At 45.5% G+C, this 16,586-nt stretch overlaps 1 protein-coding gene across 3 annotated transcripts in view; it reads left to right on the top strand.

Moving 5' to 3' along the window:
- The window catches only part of LOC116103268 (tumor necrosis factor receptor superfamily member 26-like), a 17,280-nt gene extending 2,046 nt beyond the window's left edge, over positions 1 to 15,234 (top strand). Inside the window, exons 2-10 of one of the 3 annotated variants that reach the window (XM_031388988.1) lie at positions 4,977 to 5,064; positions 6,013 to 6,141; positions 6,817 to 6,928; positions 9,305 to 9,381; positions 12,397 to 12,531; positions 13,036 to 13,074; positions 13,200 to 13,214; positions 13,315 to 13,332; positions 14,715 to 15,234. In XM_031388988.1, the coding sequence (XP_031244848.1) occupies positions 4,977 to 5,064; positions 6,013 to 6,141; positions 6,817 to 6,928; positions 9,305 to 9,381; positions 12,397 to 12,531; positions 13,036 to 13,074; positions 13,200 to 13,214; positions 13,315 to 13,332; positions 14,715 to 14,731 (630 nt within the window). In that variant the 3' untranslated portion in view covers positions 14,732 to 15,234. Of the gene's footprint in view, positions 1 to 4,976; positions 5,065 to 6,012; positions 6,142 to 6,816; positions 6,929 to 9,304; positions 9,382 to 12,396; positions 12,532 to 13,035; positions 13,075 to 13,199 lie in introns of all 3 variants that reach the window. The other 2 variants (XM_031388987.1, XM_031388989.1) reach the window with 2 other exon arrangements.
- Positions 15,235 to 16,586: the final 1,352 nt, after the last annotated feature.

The raw sequence follows: 16,586 nt of genomic DNA, 5'->3' as shown, positions 1-16,586 counted from the left end.
CACACACGCACACACACACGCACACACACACACACGCGCACACACACGCGCACACACACGCACACACACACACACACTGAACCTGGGTCCTCTGGGAGAGCAGCCAGTGGTCTTAACCGCTGGTCCATTTCTCCAGCTCCTGGAAAGAAGGGTTTTTAAAGGCAAAGAAGACCTTGAGTGTCTGCACGTGCAAGCCAAGAGCTGTTTTGCTCTGCTAAGATTAGGGAGTCAAGGGGTCCTGAACGTCTGCATGAGCAGGTTACAGAGGCCAAAAAGGAGTTAGTAGGAAATACCAAGTAGAGATGGTCACTGTACATGTTTGGATGGGTGGCCACTGAGTCATGTTTGTTGGAATGTGATCAAAGAAGAGAGCTGTGTAGAGGTTCTGAGTGCTTGTGAGAAAACTCCAAAAAAACAAGACAAGAGTCTTGTAACCCCAGTTTCTTCAAAAAAAATAGGAAATTGGTTTTAGAATGTGTTTTCACGGCCCTCCGAGGTGTATGGGATAAGAGTGAGTTCACTTCAGATTATCCATTACAATGACTATTGTTACTTATGTATATGCCTCTGTGAATAAATAAGTTGTTTCCACATGCATCTTGCCCTTGTGATTGTACATGTACCTTTATTCATGTGACTCTTCTTAATCTTCAGAGTATAAATTATCTGATGCTCTGGATAAACTTGGCTATTGCATGAGACTTTGGTCGGCCTCTCGTACCAGCTCCACTCTCCCAGGTCCCACTGACTCTAGAGCACAGGGTCACTAGGAACTTAATCTTCCAGGGACTGGATTCAGAGACAAATAGCTAGTTGGTATGAAGATGGATGCCTAGTATAAAATAGAGTGGGGGGGGGTTGTTTCTTTTTTCTTTTTTCTTTTTCTTCTCTATCACATGAGAATTTGAATTTTGTCACTTCCTCTCCTGTGGCTTTCTTTTCATCAGAACCGCAGTTTTGGTGAGTTACTGTGGCTAACTCTAGAGTTTATGGAACCAAGGAAAAGAAGGTATTATTCTCTTTCAAGTTTTGATTTTCCCTGGTCAGGCTGCCCAGTGAGCCACCTCTGTTGGATTTACAAGAAAGTGCCGGCATGTTCAGCTTTCTACTTGGCTTCTGAGGATCTAAACTCAGGTCCAGATGCTTGTGAGACACATGTTTTACCAACTGAGCCATCTCCTTTTTTATTATTAATTAATTAACTTACTTATTTGGTGCTTAAGACTGAGTGTGATTGCACAAACTGTAACCTCAGCATTTGGGACAGTAGAGGCTGGAAGATCGCTACTTCAAGGTCATTCTCAGCCACACAGTGAGAGCCCAGCCTAGGATACATGAGAACATGTCTAACAATCGTGACATCAAATAAAAAAAAAGGAGAGCTAGGAGATGGTTCCGTGGATAAGTCTCTTGCTATGCAAGCTTTTGGAATGAAGTTCCAATCTCTATAATCTATATAAAAGCAGTTGGGTATGGTAGCCCATCTGTAACCCCACCCCTCAGGAAGCCCAAAGTGGCAGGGTTTCCTTCAGGCAAGCCGTAGATTCAGTGAGAGACTGAGCCACAATAAACAGTGTGGAAAGAAATCAAGGAAGACACCCAAAATCAAACTCTGGCTTCAACATACACATGCATACAAATGCACGTGTGCCCATACCTGCACATGTACCATACACATATACACATGAAACAAGTAAATAAAGGAGAACATTGAATGAAAATGAGGACATACCCACTTCTGGGTATGGTTGAGGAGAAGGTTTTTATTATAGATGTGAGGAGCCAGGACTTTGTCATAGGTCCTTGTGATGCTGTGAGAGCCTGGTGGCCAGCAGAACACTTTAATATGTTAAATAGGCACCACAGCCATTTGTCCTGTTTCTTTGGAACCTGACAAACATTAGGGCTGAGGATGTAGCTTTCTTTGGGGCCTTGAACTAAGGCTCCTCCTGCCTGTCTATCTCCAAGAGCTGGGAGCACAGGTGTGTGCCACCATACTCAAGGCCTTGTCCCATGGGAGGCAGGCAATCTTATACTCAGCTACATGACCAACCCCATTTTTCAGTTTCAGAAGGCATCAGTGCCCCTTTAAAAACAAAATTAAAATGAAAAGAACTGTTCTCTGAGCAGCTGTGGGTCGTTGAAGCCTCCTTGGTTTACAAGCTGGTTGTGTTAGTTATTAGCTGCTGTGTCCACAGGTGACCCGTGAAGATGGTTCACTACTCTCTCCACCCAGGAAACCCCACAAAATCATGCAAATCAAGAGGTTCAAACCTCTGTGTTCACTTTAAGAACACCCGGGAAACTGCCCAGGGCATCAAGGGTATGCATTGTTTGTGGCGCATGCCTTTAATCCCAGCACTTGGGAGGCAGAGGCAGGCGGATTTCTGAGTTCGAGGCCAGCCTGGTCTACAGAGTGAGTTCCAGGACAGCCAGGGCTACACAGAGAAACCCTGTCTCGAAAAACAAACACAAACAAACAAACAGGTGTGGGGGCATACGCATTCAGTCAAAATACTCATATACATAAAATAGCTAAATTTTAAGATTAAAAAAATATGTTTATATGTTTATATGTATGTGTCAAATAAGTTAATGTGTATTGTGTACGTTCCTGGTGCCCACAGAGGTCAGGAGAGGGTGTTGTGTCCCCTGGAACTGGAGTATGGCTGGATATGTGCCACCATGTGGTTACCATGTGGGAATGGAAGAGTAGCTAGCTAGTACTCTTAACTGTTGAGCCATCACCACAGCCCTGGAGACAGGAGCAGAGCTAATCCATTCAGCTCTGCTGGCTTCCAGTGACCTTCAGGGTTCTGCCTGTCTCCATCCTGAGGGCTGGAGTTAGAGGTGTTCACCATGTTCAGGTTATGTGAGTGGTACTGTTACAAATTCAGATCCTCAAGCCCCAGAGGTGTGTTTTTGTAAGCATCTGCCCACCTTCAAAACCTGCTCAGTAGATTATTTTATGTGTTTGTTTAAAGGCATCTTATGTAATCTATGTTGGTTAATATTCAACTCATGCTCCACAGTGTGAAATTCATGCCTCCAGCAGTTTCTCCAACACGTGTTTTATCTCTAAGGGTATTAGGACATTCTAGTACTTGGGACAGGAAACAGTTTCTCACGTCTATGCTTGGAGCCATTTCAAACAGCAAGATAACCCATGAAGTACACCACCAAAGATTCAGAAGCAAGGGTGACTGATACCCGGTAAAACAGACACATTCGTGCCGTGAGAGGTGAAGCAAGAACAGAAGTATGCCCTTGCTTACCTTCAGCTAGGAAGATGTGTCAGGTGACTCAGAAAATCTTAACCGCCCAGCGTGGTCACATCTTAATCTTCACATTCAAGAATCAGGAGTAGGTGGATCTCTGTGAGCTGGAGGCCATCTCGGATACATGCAGGTTCCAAGCTATCAAGGCTGCATAGTGAGATGCTGTGTCAGCGTGTGCCTGTGTACACGAGTGCATGTGTGTGTGTGTGTGTGTGTGTGTGTGTGTGTGTGTGTGTGTGTGATTAACTAATTTAACTTACTGAGTCCTCTGAAAGAACAACAAAACCTGAAACTGTCCAAAATACAAAAAAAGAAAAAAAAAAAAAAGACTGAAGAGACAACCTCTAGCATCCTGTAAAAGCCAGGTATGGCAGCATGTGTCTATAACTCCAGCACAGGAGGAGATAGGGGTGTGGAATCTGGGAACTCACTGGTAGCCATTCTAATCAAAACTGAACTCTGAGTCCTTGTCTCAGTAAGATTGTGGGGCCAGAGGAGTGGCCCCGTGGGTAAGCGTGCTGGTCATGCAAGCCAACCAGCTTTAGTTCAATCCTCAGAACCACGTGTAGGTAGAAAGAGAGAATGGACTCCTCTCCATGGCACAGGCACATGGTGTAATAGTAAATAAAAGAAGGCCAAGCCGTGGTGGCACACACCTTTAATCCTAACCATGAGGGGGCAGAGGCAGGCAGATCTCTGAGTCTGAGGCCAGCTTGAGCTACATATTAATTTCCAGTACAGCTAGGACTACATCTCAAACAAACACCAGTAAGGTTATCAAAAACTGAAGCCACATAATGAGAACACTCTGTATGTATACAAATGTACATACATGTACAATATGTGTGCACAGATACACATAATTTTACAAATATACTTTCTATTTTGTTTGCTTTGTTTTTTGAGGCAGCGTTTCTTTTTGTAGTCTTGGCTGTAACATATTTTCTTTCTTTCTTTCTTTCTTTCTCCCTTTTGTTCTTTTTATTTATTTATTTGTTTTATGTATATGAGTGCGCTGTAGCTATCTTCAGACACACCAGAAGAGGGCATTGGATCCCATTACAGATGGTTGTGAACCACCAGGTCATTGCTGAGAATTGAATTCAGAACCTCTGGAAGAGCAGTCAGTGCTCTTAACTGCTGAGCCATCTTTCCAGCTGTAACATAGGTTCTTAAAATGTAGGTTACAGCTGGAGAGATGACTCAGTGGGTAGGACCATGGCTGCTCTTGCAAAGGACCTGGATTGGGTTCCTAACACCCACATGGTGGCTTACAACCATCTGTAACTCCATTCCCAGAGGATCCACACTCCCTTCTCTCCAAGGACACCAGGCATGCACAGGATGTACATATATGCATACAGGAAAAAGTCATGCATATAAATGAATCAGGGAAAAAATTTAAAGTATAGTTGTGGCTGCCAAAATAAAGATGAAATAGAACATAAACAGTTCATTGACATCAAAGGCTCACAGTCATTCAGGCCACCCATCAATGGCAAAGACACAAAACTGCCCAGATTTGGAAACGGAGGAACCTACTGCAAAGTGGCTTGGGAGACGTGAACAAAATTGTAGTATATGCTCTGCAGGAAGGTTCCATATGGGAACCAGGGTCAGTTTGGGGGCCATTCACCTCTGTGCTGAGAGTCACATGGGGATGGTTTTTGAGTGTAGTTTTCCCCTTTCTGATTCTAGGTGACAGTCTGCAGTGTAAGCAATACAACTCAGTGTGAGAAGGGTGAATTCAAACATGAGAACCTCTACTGCCAATGCTGTTCTCCTGGTGAGTCCTAGGATGCTTTATAGAGGTCCGGCCTTCTGACTGGGAAAAGATGCTACAGGCCTTTAGCTAGGGCTGAACCAGAGACTGCACTGAGAGAGGTGGAATCTGACCATAGAAGGGAAATGGGTGTCATCTTGGCAACCAGCTGCCTCTTGTCCTCCTATCCACCCTTTCCCTACTCAAGCATTGCCCCTGGCTTTGGAGGGCAGAAGACAGAGAGGTGAGTATGGTGTGTTCTGCAGAAGCAGCAAGGAGCCACTGAAGAAAAGGCATATGAGTGTCTGTACCTGGACCCTGCCCCCATCCCACACAACTGTCAATGCATATCTGTATGCACAGCTACCTGCAAACACGCACTTACATGCAGATGAGTCAGTGGACACCCGTTTGGTTCTGTACACATACTTACAGGCACATAGCCATGTGTGGGCACATCCCTACAAGCATGTTGCAGAAACAAGATGGGACTGATTTGTTTGAACAATGCAGAAACCAGCACGTGTGCAGAGCTCATATTGTTAGGAGTTCGTGTCTCTCCTGTGCTTCTGCCATAGGCTGAGAAGATGGCCACTGTGTAGCTAATGTGCTGGGGACCTTGACCAAGGACTTCATCTTTTAGAATCTGGAGTTCTGCAAAACCATCCTGGGCAGTCAGGAACCTGGCATGGGAGGAGGAAATGGACTTATAGGCTGATTGTAGGCCCTCTCTCTGGGACAGTGGAGTAGAGAGGGAGAACCTTACACAGACACCGTGGAGGACATCAGTCTTAGCCAAGGGGTGATGCAAGGCCTCCACATTAAGTGTGAAAACTATGGCTGGGTATTCAATAAAGTTCCAAGGAGGCTAGGATCCCAGGAGTGGGTAAGTGTGAGAGGTCTGGCCACCGAGGGCATCAGGGACTAGGGCTTTTGCTGCGCCCCTAAACACTTCTTTTTCCTCTCACATAGGCACTTACCTCATTAAACCATGCCAGAAGAACCATGGTACGAGTGAATGTGCTCCATGTGATTCTAAACACTTCATAGACCACAAAAACAGGGAGGCTCAATGCAGCCTCTGCTCTGTGTGCCGGGATGGTAAGTGTGCAGCTGTGGCCCTGGGGGCAGCCGCCTCACAGACGCAGACTGATAGGGAGGGGCCACAGGTAGATAAGAAAGATGGTGGTGGTGCATGCCTTTAGTCCCAGCACTTGGGAGGCAGAGGCAGGTGGATTTCTGAGTTCGAGGCCAGCCTGGTCTGCAGAGTGAGTACCAGGACAGCCAGGGTTACACAGAGAAACCCTGTCTTGAAAAACCAAAAAAAAAAGAAAAAAAGAAAAAGAAAGAAAGAAAGAAAGAAAGAAAGAAAGAAAGAAAGAAAGAAAGAAGGAAGGAAGGAAGGAAGGAAGGAAAGAAAGAAAGAAAGAAAGAAAGAAAGAAAGAAAGAAAGAAAGAAGGAAAGAAAGAAAGAAAGAAAGAAAGAAAGAAAGAAAGAAAGAAAGAAAGAAAGAAAGATGGCTAAATATGGCTTCTTCATGCTCCTTACCTGGCACAAAGGCCTTGATGGGCTTTTTCTCACCTCTACCCCACCCCTCCTCCTATGGTAGAGCCCTTGAAAGAAAGGTTGGGGGCTGGATAGTCCTTAGGTGGGCCCCGCTCCTCTCCTGGGAGGCTGGGTTATATGTCTGGGGTGAAGAGCCTGTGAAGGTGACTTTACTGTGTCATGTGTGCGCTAGGACAAACTCCCAGCCTATGACTGACCTGTTTCCACAGACCAAGAGGAAGTTGTCAAATGCTCTGATACGACTGATCGTGTGTGCCAGTGTAAGCAGGGCACCTACTGTAACTCCGAAAACTGCTTGGAGAAGTGCTATACATGCAGCAGGTACCAGCTGGGGGAGGGATAATGAGTGGAGATCCCTGCTCCTGCCTGCTAGCCCCCTCTCACCTGCCACATAGATGAATCAAAGGATGCTTCCTCCTGGATGGTGCCTGGAGTCCATGCTCATTCATTTGCTATCTCATTCACTCACTCAACAAACAGCCTTTGGGCCCCAACAGTGAGAGACATAAAACATAACGCTACATATGTGTCTCTACTAGCATTAGTGGTAGACTGGGATGAGGCCAAGTTGGTAGTGTTTACACGTATGGCATGTACAAGGCCCCGAGTTCCTTCCCCAGAACGGGACCTATAAGCTGTGGTGATCCTGGACCTGGGGAAGTAGAGGCAGGAGGATCGGTAGCTCAAAGCTACATAGCAAGTTTGAGGTCAGCCTGGGATAGAGATACTGTCTCAAAAACAATACTGGTGAGTGAGTTCATGATCATGGGGGCCACAACATACTCTGTTGGAGGAATCACTCTGACAAGATTACCTTTTCAAGACTCGTGAATCAGGGAGAGATGGAAACAGAAAGTTCTAGGGGGAAAGCCCTCTGGGCAGAGAGGATAACAAAAGTGACTCACAGCGGGGAAGGAGAGCTAGGGAGATGACCCAGGGATAAGCATGTACTGCTTTCCTAAGGACCTGTGCTGAGTTCACTGCACCCACATCAAGAGACTCACAATTGCCTATAACTCCAGCTCCAGGGACTCTAATACCCTCTTCTGGACTCTGCGAATACCTACACTGACATGCACAGACACACACACATATGCACATGTCTAAATATAAAATAAATCTTTAAAAGAGGAATTCTGTGGGGCCAGGATGTAGCTCAGTTGGTTGGGTGTTTTTGTGGCCCTGGATGCAATCCCTCGCAGCACATATACTATGTTTGGTGGTGTGCCTTAATTCCAGTATTCCTGGAGGCAGGATGAGCAGAAGTTCAAGGTTATCTTTGGTTACATAATGAGTTTGAGGCCAACCTGGGCTACAAAAGATTCTGCCTTTAAAAAAAAGAAAAAATGATAGGGCTGGAGAGATGGCTCATCAGTTAAGAACACTGACTGCTCTTCCAGAGATTCTGAGTTCAATTCCCAGCAACCACATGGTGGCTCTCAACCATCTGTAATGGGATGTGATGCCCTCTTCTGGTGTGTCTGAAGGGAGCAACAGTGTACTCACATACATAAAATAAGTAAATATTTTTTTTAAAAAAGATACAAAATTCTGGTGACCACTTACCAAAAACTACAAACAGAGAATGAAAACAGGAAGTTATCCTTGTATGGTTCTGGAGCCTAGAAGTCCAACATCAAAGGTACCCGTTGGTCCTCACTCCGTGTGCAGGCAGTGGTTCTTAACCTTCCTAATGCTGCAGTACCTTTTAACATAGTGTGGTGACCCGCAACCACAACCTATCTATTTTGGTTTTTCAAGATAGGATTTCTCTGTGTAGCCCTGAATGTCCTGGAACTTGCTTTGTAGACCAGGCTGACCTCAAACTCACAGCCTGTCTACTGCCCAGCTCAAAAAATTACTTTTGTTGCTACCTCATAACTGTAATTTTGCTGCTGTTATGAGTTGTAATGTAAAAAAATCATAAAATAAATAAATATTTATTTTTTATGTGCATAGCTGTTTGCTTGCATGTCTGATGCCCATGGAAGTCCAAAAAGAGTGTTGGATCCCCTGGAACTATAGTTGTAGCTGCTTATATGCCACCATGTAGATGTTGAGAATAGAATCTATGTTCTCTAGGAGAGCAGCAAATGCTCTTAACCACTAAGCTATCTCTATTCACATGCACCCTTTTATTTAAGGCAGGGTCTTTCTGTGCATCACGGGTAGGCCTGGAAGTCATGGTGTAGACCAGACTGGTTTGAACTCACAACATTCTGCCTGTATTCACTTCCCAAGTGCTTTGATTAAAGGCACGCACCACCATACCAGGCAATAGCTTATACCTGTGAGGCAGGTTAAACACACGAAAACATAATTCAGAAATCTACTGAACTGTGAGATCAGGAACCTGATGTGAATAAAGACTGCCTTCAACTCCAGTTTGATGGAGGCTCCTGCTTGTCTGCACCTGCTTGCCTCTTCCTCATTCACAACATCTTGTTCTCTAGGCAGATTTTCCTCCATGTGGTCTTCATAGCTAGGTACTCTATCCAGGAGGAGAGAGGGTTCTTCCCCTTCCCTAAATACCACAGATGCCCCTAAACTCTAATCTCTTCAGAGTGCTCTTGCCAGAATGGCAAGGTACAGCAAAATGCTGGGGTGGGGCTGATCTTTCCTAACCCTGTGGATAGTGAAGAGTGAGTTCTGGGCTGCCTGGCTGGAAGGAAGCAACACACTCTGTTTTCCTTCCAGCTGTCCTAACGGCAGAGTCCTCAGGAAATGCAATGCCACAATGGACACTGTGTGTGACACGGATGACTCAGAGCCAGGTAAGGGCCTATCTCCTAAATTCACATTAAAAATGTCCGCTGCTGTACTGGGCTAGTTTTTACGTCAACTTAACACAGGCTAGAGCTATTTAGGGAAAGAGAAACTCAATCGAGAAAGTGGTCAGATTGACTGCTAGGCCTTCCTATGGGACATTTTCTTAATTAGTGATTGATGTAGGAAGGTACGATTTGTTGTGGGTGGTACCACCCCTGGGCTGGTGGTCCTGGGTTCTATAAGAAAGCAAGTTGAGTAGGCCGGTAAGCAGCATCCCTCTATGACCTCTGCATCAGCTCCTGCATCTAGGTCCTGCCCTGTTTGTGTCCCTGCCCTGACTTCCTCGATGATAGTCTCAAGCTATAAGTCGAAATAAACCTTTCCCTCCCAAATTTCTTTTGGCCATGGTGTTTATCCCCAACAGTAGACACCTTAACTAAGACAGCTGAGAAGGTAACATTGGCATCTATAGTAACTATTAAACTCTGTCACAGAAGGAAATATACCCAGGGACTGTGGACAAGTAACTGTTTGGCCACATGTCAATAAAACTTTACAAAAGCAAACAGTGGGCTGGATTTTGCTTTGAGGCTGGATGTCAAGAGTCTGTCTTTGGGGCTGGAGAGATGGCTCAGCCGTTAATGTCTAAGCTCACAACCCAAAATACAGAAATCTTGTCTTAGTCAGCAAAGAGAGTCCCACAGTCTAGTTGGAGCTTCTCCTCCTCAGACCTCAGTCTCAAACCAAGGTGTTTGTGAGTCTGGGCCTTCTGTCTGTGTGTCTGTCACCAGTTCCATTTTCAGGGAGGGTCTTGATGTCTGAGGGCTGGAAACCTCTTTGTCCTCCGTCTTGCAGTGTAGTGAGAACACCCCTGAGAGCTGGGACATGTTGGTTTACCTTTCAGAATCAGCTTTTCCACTTCCACAGAAGTTTTCTGTATATATGTGTGTGTGTGTAGTGTGTGTGTTTGTGTATGTCTGAGTGTGTGTGCACATATGTGCATCTGTGTGTGGAGGCCAGAGGGCAACATTGGGTGTCCTCCTCCATTGCTCTCACCTTTTTTAAAATGTATTTTTTATGTATGTATACACACATATACATACGCATATATAATACATATTATATATAATATGTAATATGCATGTATATGAACGTATGCTGTGTGAGCAGGTGGTCACTGAAGCCAAAAGAGGATGTTGGATCCCCTGGAACTGGAATTAGAAGTAGCTGTGAGCCACCTGACCAATCTGGGATCCTCTGGAAGGGTAGCTTGTACTGTCAGCCACTGAGACATCTCTCCAGCCTCCCCACCATTTTTTTTAAGGCAGGGTCTCTCACTGAATCTGGTGCTCACCAATTTGGCCAGAGTGGTTTAGGCAATGAGCTGCAGGGATCTGCGTGTCTCTGCGCTGCCATCCCCGTGTTGAGGTTACAGATGTACACTGTGTGGGTGCTCGGGATACAAACCCATATGCTCATGTGTGTGGCTAGTACTTTAACAACTGAGTTGTCTCCTCAACTCAAAGAAAGTTTTCATTAAAAACTATAAGCAGAGAGGGGCTGGAGAGATGGTCTTGGGATTTTAGAGCCTTTGCTCTTGCAAGGGACCTGGGTTCAATCCCAGCATCTACATGGCTCGCCACCAACTCTTAGTTCAGTTTCATGGCTTTGGACACTGTCTTCTGACCTCTGTGTGTATTAGGCACACAAATGGTGCACATATGAACATACAGGCAAAATACTCATACACATTTTTAAAAAGTCCTACGATCAGGGAGCTGATGAAAGCACTTGCCGTGTGGATTTGAATCCTGAGAAACCTGAAATCAAAGTTGAATGGAGAGAACTGATCAAAGCTGTTTGTTTTAAGAAATGGGGCTGGGGAGCTCAGTGGATAACAGTGGATAACAGCATGAGGACCTGAGTTCAGATCTCAGAACTTTGTGTGATGTGCTTCCTTCTCTGGGGCTCACTGGCTGTCAGCCTGGCTGCAGGATCAGACAGGGGCTGTGGTGTCTCAAGGGAATAAGGCAGAGAGTGATTGGGAAGCACCCCCAACATCCTCCTCTGACGTCTGCACGCATATGTGTGTGCGAGAGCATGCATGCACATACACACACAAAGCATGTAATAGTAAATAATTAAAATTGAATTTAATAAAAAATAGAGTAAAAATAGACACCCAAGTGTGACGGTACAGGTCTGTAACCCCATAGCGTAGGGTATTGAGGCAGGAGGACCTGTGAATTGAAGGACAGTCTGGGCTGTATATCTAATACTAGACCAGTCAGGGCTACATAGCAGGATCCTGTATTAAAAAAAAAAAAGAGTAAGTAGGAGCTGGAGTGATGACTTATTGTTTAAGAGTATTTGTTGCTGTTGCAGAAACCGGCTAGCACCCGCAAGGCAGTTCACAACCAAAAGTAACGCCTACGTAACTCCTGTTCTAAGGGATCTGGAGCCCTCTTCTGGCCTCCACAGGGACTGAATGCACACAGCGGGCAGACATACCTGTAGACAAAACACCTATACACATAAAAAGAAATATTTAACACTGAAAATAAAGTAAATAAATATTAAACAACAGTCTTAGAAGGATACTTAATACCAAAACCAATAAATAAACACATAAAATATAGTAAGGTCTTATCTGAGACTAAGAAAGCCTTTAGGTTGAGTGCTGGCTTCACTGACCTTCAACCATTCATGCCACAGCTGACAAAGCCTGGGGTCCACAGTTCCCTCTAGCCTGTTCCCTTCCCTATGTATCTGCATCCTGGGCTCTCCCTAGGCTGTGATTTCACAAGGAGCAAGGCCAGGACTCCTGAATGTTCTCAGCAGTCTGTGGGCAGCAGAGCCACCTGCTGCTGTTCCGCCAAGGCAGGCACACCCTTTGCTCCTTCCAAGGACCTTATCAGGAGCCCATGGGCTCTGAGCCTAGACATGAAGCAAGAATGTCTGTGGTCTGTTACTCTAATGAAGATTGCTCTGCCTCAGCTGTCTTCTCTCTCTCATTGCAGCACCGTCAGGCTCTCAATGTTTCTGCTTCCCTAAACCTCTGAATATTGTGGTTATCGTAGCTGCTTTCATTATCATCATTGCCGCTGTCATCACTGTCTTTGTCATCATGTACAAAATCATTACTCGTAGAAGAGGTGAGTGAATGCCGGGCCGTGGTAGGGCACAGACAGAGGCAGGTGGAACTCTGTGTTCAAGGCCAGCCTAGTCTATAGACTGAGTTCCAAGACAGCTAAGACTACACAGAGAGACCCTGTCTCAAAAAAACAAACAAACAAACAGAGGTGAATGAAGGCTAGAGCAGTCTGTATCCATGAGAAAAATGCATGTGTGACAGTGTGTGTTTGTGTAAATGTGTATGCTTTCATGTGAGTGTGTGCATTGCATGTGTGTCTGTGTGTCTCTGTGTGTGTGTGTGTTGTGTGTATGTGTGTGCCACATATATGCAGGTGCCTAGAAATCAAAGCATCAGATATCCTGGAGCTAGAACTACATGCAAGTGGCTTGAATTGCCTGACATGGGTATTGGGAACCAAACTGGGGTTCTCTGCAAAAACAGTGTTCACTCTAAACTGCTGAGCCATCTCTTCAGTCTCAGAAGAGGCAGTGTGTTTGACAAGGCTCTGGCTTTCTCATTGTAGATAAAACAGCCCTAAATAGTGTCAACAGCAGCCCCACAGGTAAGCGGGTCATGATGGCAGTGAGCACCTTTCGGGGTACCCCCACCTGGAGCAGGGGATAGAGGGATGGATTAAAAGGTCTCCAGTATCCCACCCCTGACAGAGGTTTATCTATATGTTGCCAGGTTCTGGAAACACTGGTAAGAGTTTGCTGTGCATTCAAGACATTTTCTCTCCCTTGAGGAAGCCACTGCACCAATAAGTCTAAATTCACCATATGTATCCTTTTTCTGATTTCAGGAGAGAAAATTCAGCTCTGTAAGTAGTGTGCTGGGAATTGGGGGGTGGGGCGTGTCAGCGTCTCATATATTCATGAGGTTCTCCCCCTGCCCCATTTGTAAGTTTGTGCAGTAGTTGGATCCCTTGGCACTGGAGTTACTGAGCCACCCTGTGGATGCTGGGAACTGAGCCCAGGCCAGGATCCCTGGATAAGTAGCCAGTGCTCTTAACCCTGAGCCTGACCAAAAGCCCCAGTTCTCCTTCCTTCACTTTAAGTACTACTACATCTAGTTTCCCAGTCATTGTGGGTACTATGTCTGTAGTCTTTTCCTAGAAATGTACGATGGTGGCTTCTCACCCTCCCATTGCTGAGAGCTCAGGTCTTGTTGGGGTGGCAATGCAGTTCTAGAAAGCCAGAGGTGCAGCAGCTCAGGCCTCCCCACCTGCATCATGCAGTTTAATTTGAGCTATGGTGTTTGTGTTCTCTTTATGAGAGCTGAAGTCTGCTCTGAGAATAGACAGAGTAGAAATTGAGGCACAGAAAATCAAGGGGATATGTGTTATCTTTATAAAGAATGCCTTAAGAGGTCACAACAAATGACTGCAACGTGGGCGTCAGCTCATTAAGGATGTACTGTCTCATTCTGATAGCTGGAAGTCTAAACCTAAGGTGTGACTTGAACTAGGTCTCTCAGTGGATGTGGGTCCCTCCTGTGTTTCCACCTACTGGGAAATGTCAGTCCTTAGCTTGAGGTGGCTTAAACTAGTGTGACACCATCTTCAGATGGCCCTCTCCTTGCCTGACTAGTCCTTGGAGTATGTCCTCACCTATAAAAAATCTATCCAACTAAGATCTTAGTTGCAGACAACAGGTCAGGACATGGGTTTATCTTTTGGAAACCATAGATTACCCCAGGGTAGGCTTGTCCTTAGATCTATCTGGTCAGGTTCTGATGTCATATGGTATATATCTCCCTGGTGGGCCCTCCAATTCATGGCATCTCATCTTCTCAACATGCCTTGGGTGGAGCTAACCTCCTTGCCAGGCATTGCCCTGAATGCTGGAGGCCTCATTAGGGTAAGGAAGGGCAAGGTCAACCTCTATATTCACCCTGAGCCTCTGGCCTTCCTAGAAGAGACCAGAAGTTCATCCCAAAAGGAAGACTGAAACCATGTCAGGCTTGGCTTCTTTCTGCCCCCTGAGTAATAGATGCATAGTAGTTTAATGACAGTCTTGATTGGCCCTGTCCCAACCTGGGTCTCCTGACCACTGAGGATTACTTGGGGACACAAAGAGCCTCTTGTACCTTGAGAAGCAAAATCACAGAAACACTGCAGCTTTCCTCCAGAACATTCAGAGATGTTGATAGACTCTTGGGTGTGTGTATGTGTATGTGTGCACTTGTGCATATTTTTTCCAGCCTCCACTATGCTATGAAGTTTTGGAAAGTAAGCAGATGGCATTCCTGAAGCTCACCGGATTTAAGGAAGTTGGGATTCCTGAGCATGCAAGTTGAGGAAGCAATGAACAATGGCAAGCTCAACATTATTGTTTTCTAAACTTGAGACTGACCTTGCAGGAATGTATTTGCAAACTGGCAACTTAGCTGCTAAAAATTGTGTTTGCTTTGCCCTCAAGCTAGAGTCAAGTGTCCTTTGGTACAGGACTGAAGCATTCCAAATAGCCCAGCTAAATTTGGAGCTGACATTCATCCCATTGTATACCCTGTGGACCCCCGTTGTGTGATGTCCCTTCTCTCTTGTGAAGCTCAGCAGTTCTATATGCAGCCAGAGGGCTTCTCTCCTTGAGGCCTGCCATAGTTGGCCTCAAAGATAGGAGGTTTTGTACTGTGAACTTGGTTGTTTTTGTTTTTTGTGAATTTGTAAACTAGAGCCAGTTTGGGCTCACAGTGCTTGGAACGTCTTCCTAGAAGCCAAGGATGGGAAGACACAAAAATGTCTTTTGAGCCCACATCGGAATGTGGCCCAGATAAGGTGCTTTGTTATACATAAAAGCTCATAACAAAGCCCCCTGGCAGGCCAGCCAGACACTGGGATAGTGTCTGTGTCTTTAGGCTCTCCATCCCCCAGGCATCTAAGAACTGGCCTTACAGTGAGGGGTGGGGGCGTGAATGAGAATTTCTTAGAAGCTATGTCTACATAGGTTAATTGATTAATTTATTATTTTTTAATTTTGTTTTTGTTTTTTTAAGATAAGATTTCTCTGTGTAGCCCTGGCTGTCCTGGATCTCCCTTCAGAGACCAGGCTGGCTTGGAACTCACAGAGATCCACCTGCCTCTACCTCTCCAGTGCTGGGATTAAAGGCACACGCCATCACTGCCTGGCTTAACATTTTAATGATGTAGGGAGGCATAACTTAGGCTGTTCCAACCTAGAACATAGCAATGACTTGCCTCCCTCTGGGTCAGAACTAACATCCTGTAGAGGGCATAAGGTCCTTGTGCTCCTAGAGAAGCGCATCAGGAACCAGGAATGTTAAATGCACAGGGTAGTCTCCTCAACAGGGAAGCTATAGACCTGTTTTCCACCCAGACGTCTGGGGATGGATACAGATAACATCCTGGTGATCTGTGCTATCTGTAGACCCAGGCCACACTTGAATCTCCGAGACGATTGTCTTTGTTTATCCCAGACTCTTCCTCCGTAGGCCTTTTTCTTGAGCATTGTTGCTCAATAAATTCCATCCTTATAGGAGATGTCCCTTGTACATTACAACAGCCTAGGAGAGCTCTGTACTATCAGTAGGGCCAGGCCACTCCTGACTGCCACAGATTTTTATGTGTGCTTATCCCAGACTCTTTCTCCTTAGACTTGTACCTCCAGCACTGTTTGTGAGTCAATAGAGCTCTACCTCTGTCAAACCTATCTTGTTTTGTTTGTTTGTTTGGTTGGTTGGTTTTCTTGGTGTAGCCCTGGATATCTTGGAACTCACTCTATAGACCAGGCTGGCCTTAAACTCAGAAATCAGCCTGTTTCTGCCTCCCGAGTGCTGGGATTGAAGGAGTGCATCACCATGCTGAGCTAACAGAACCCATCCTTACGGAAGAAGCCATAAGTACTTTGCAAAGTGTGTCAATGAAAACATGTCTGTAGTGGCTATTCCTGGTTGTCAACTTGATTATATCTGAAATGAACTACAATTCAGAATTAGAAGGCTCACCTGTGGCCCTAATCTGGAGGCTGAGAGATACAACTTTCCTATCTGAATCTTGGCATGGAGTGGCTATGAATCCCAGAAGATTAAGATAGGAAGATCTATGAGTTCAAAGTC

Source organism: Mastomys coucha, unplaced genomic scaffold (genome assembly GCF_008632895.1).
Source record: "Mastomys coucha isolate ucsf_1 unplaced genomic scaffold, UCSF_Mcou_1 pScaffold21, whole genome shotgun sequence".
Lineage (NCBI taxonomy): Eukaryota > Metazoa > Chordata > Mammalia > Rodentia > Muridae > Mastomys > Mastomys coucha.
Note: the sequence above shows the minus strand (reverse complement) of the source record. Positions and strands in the feature narration are given on the sequence as shown.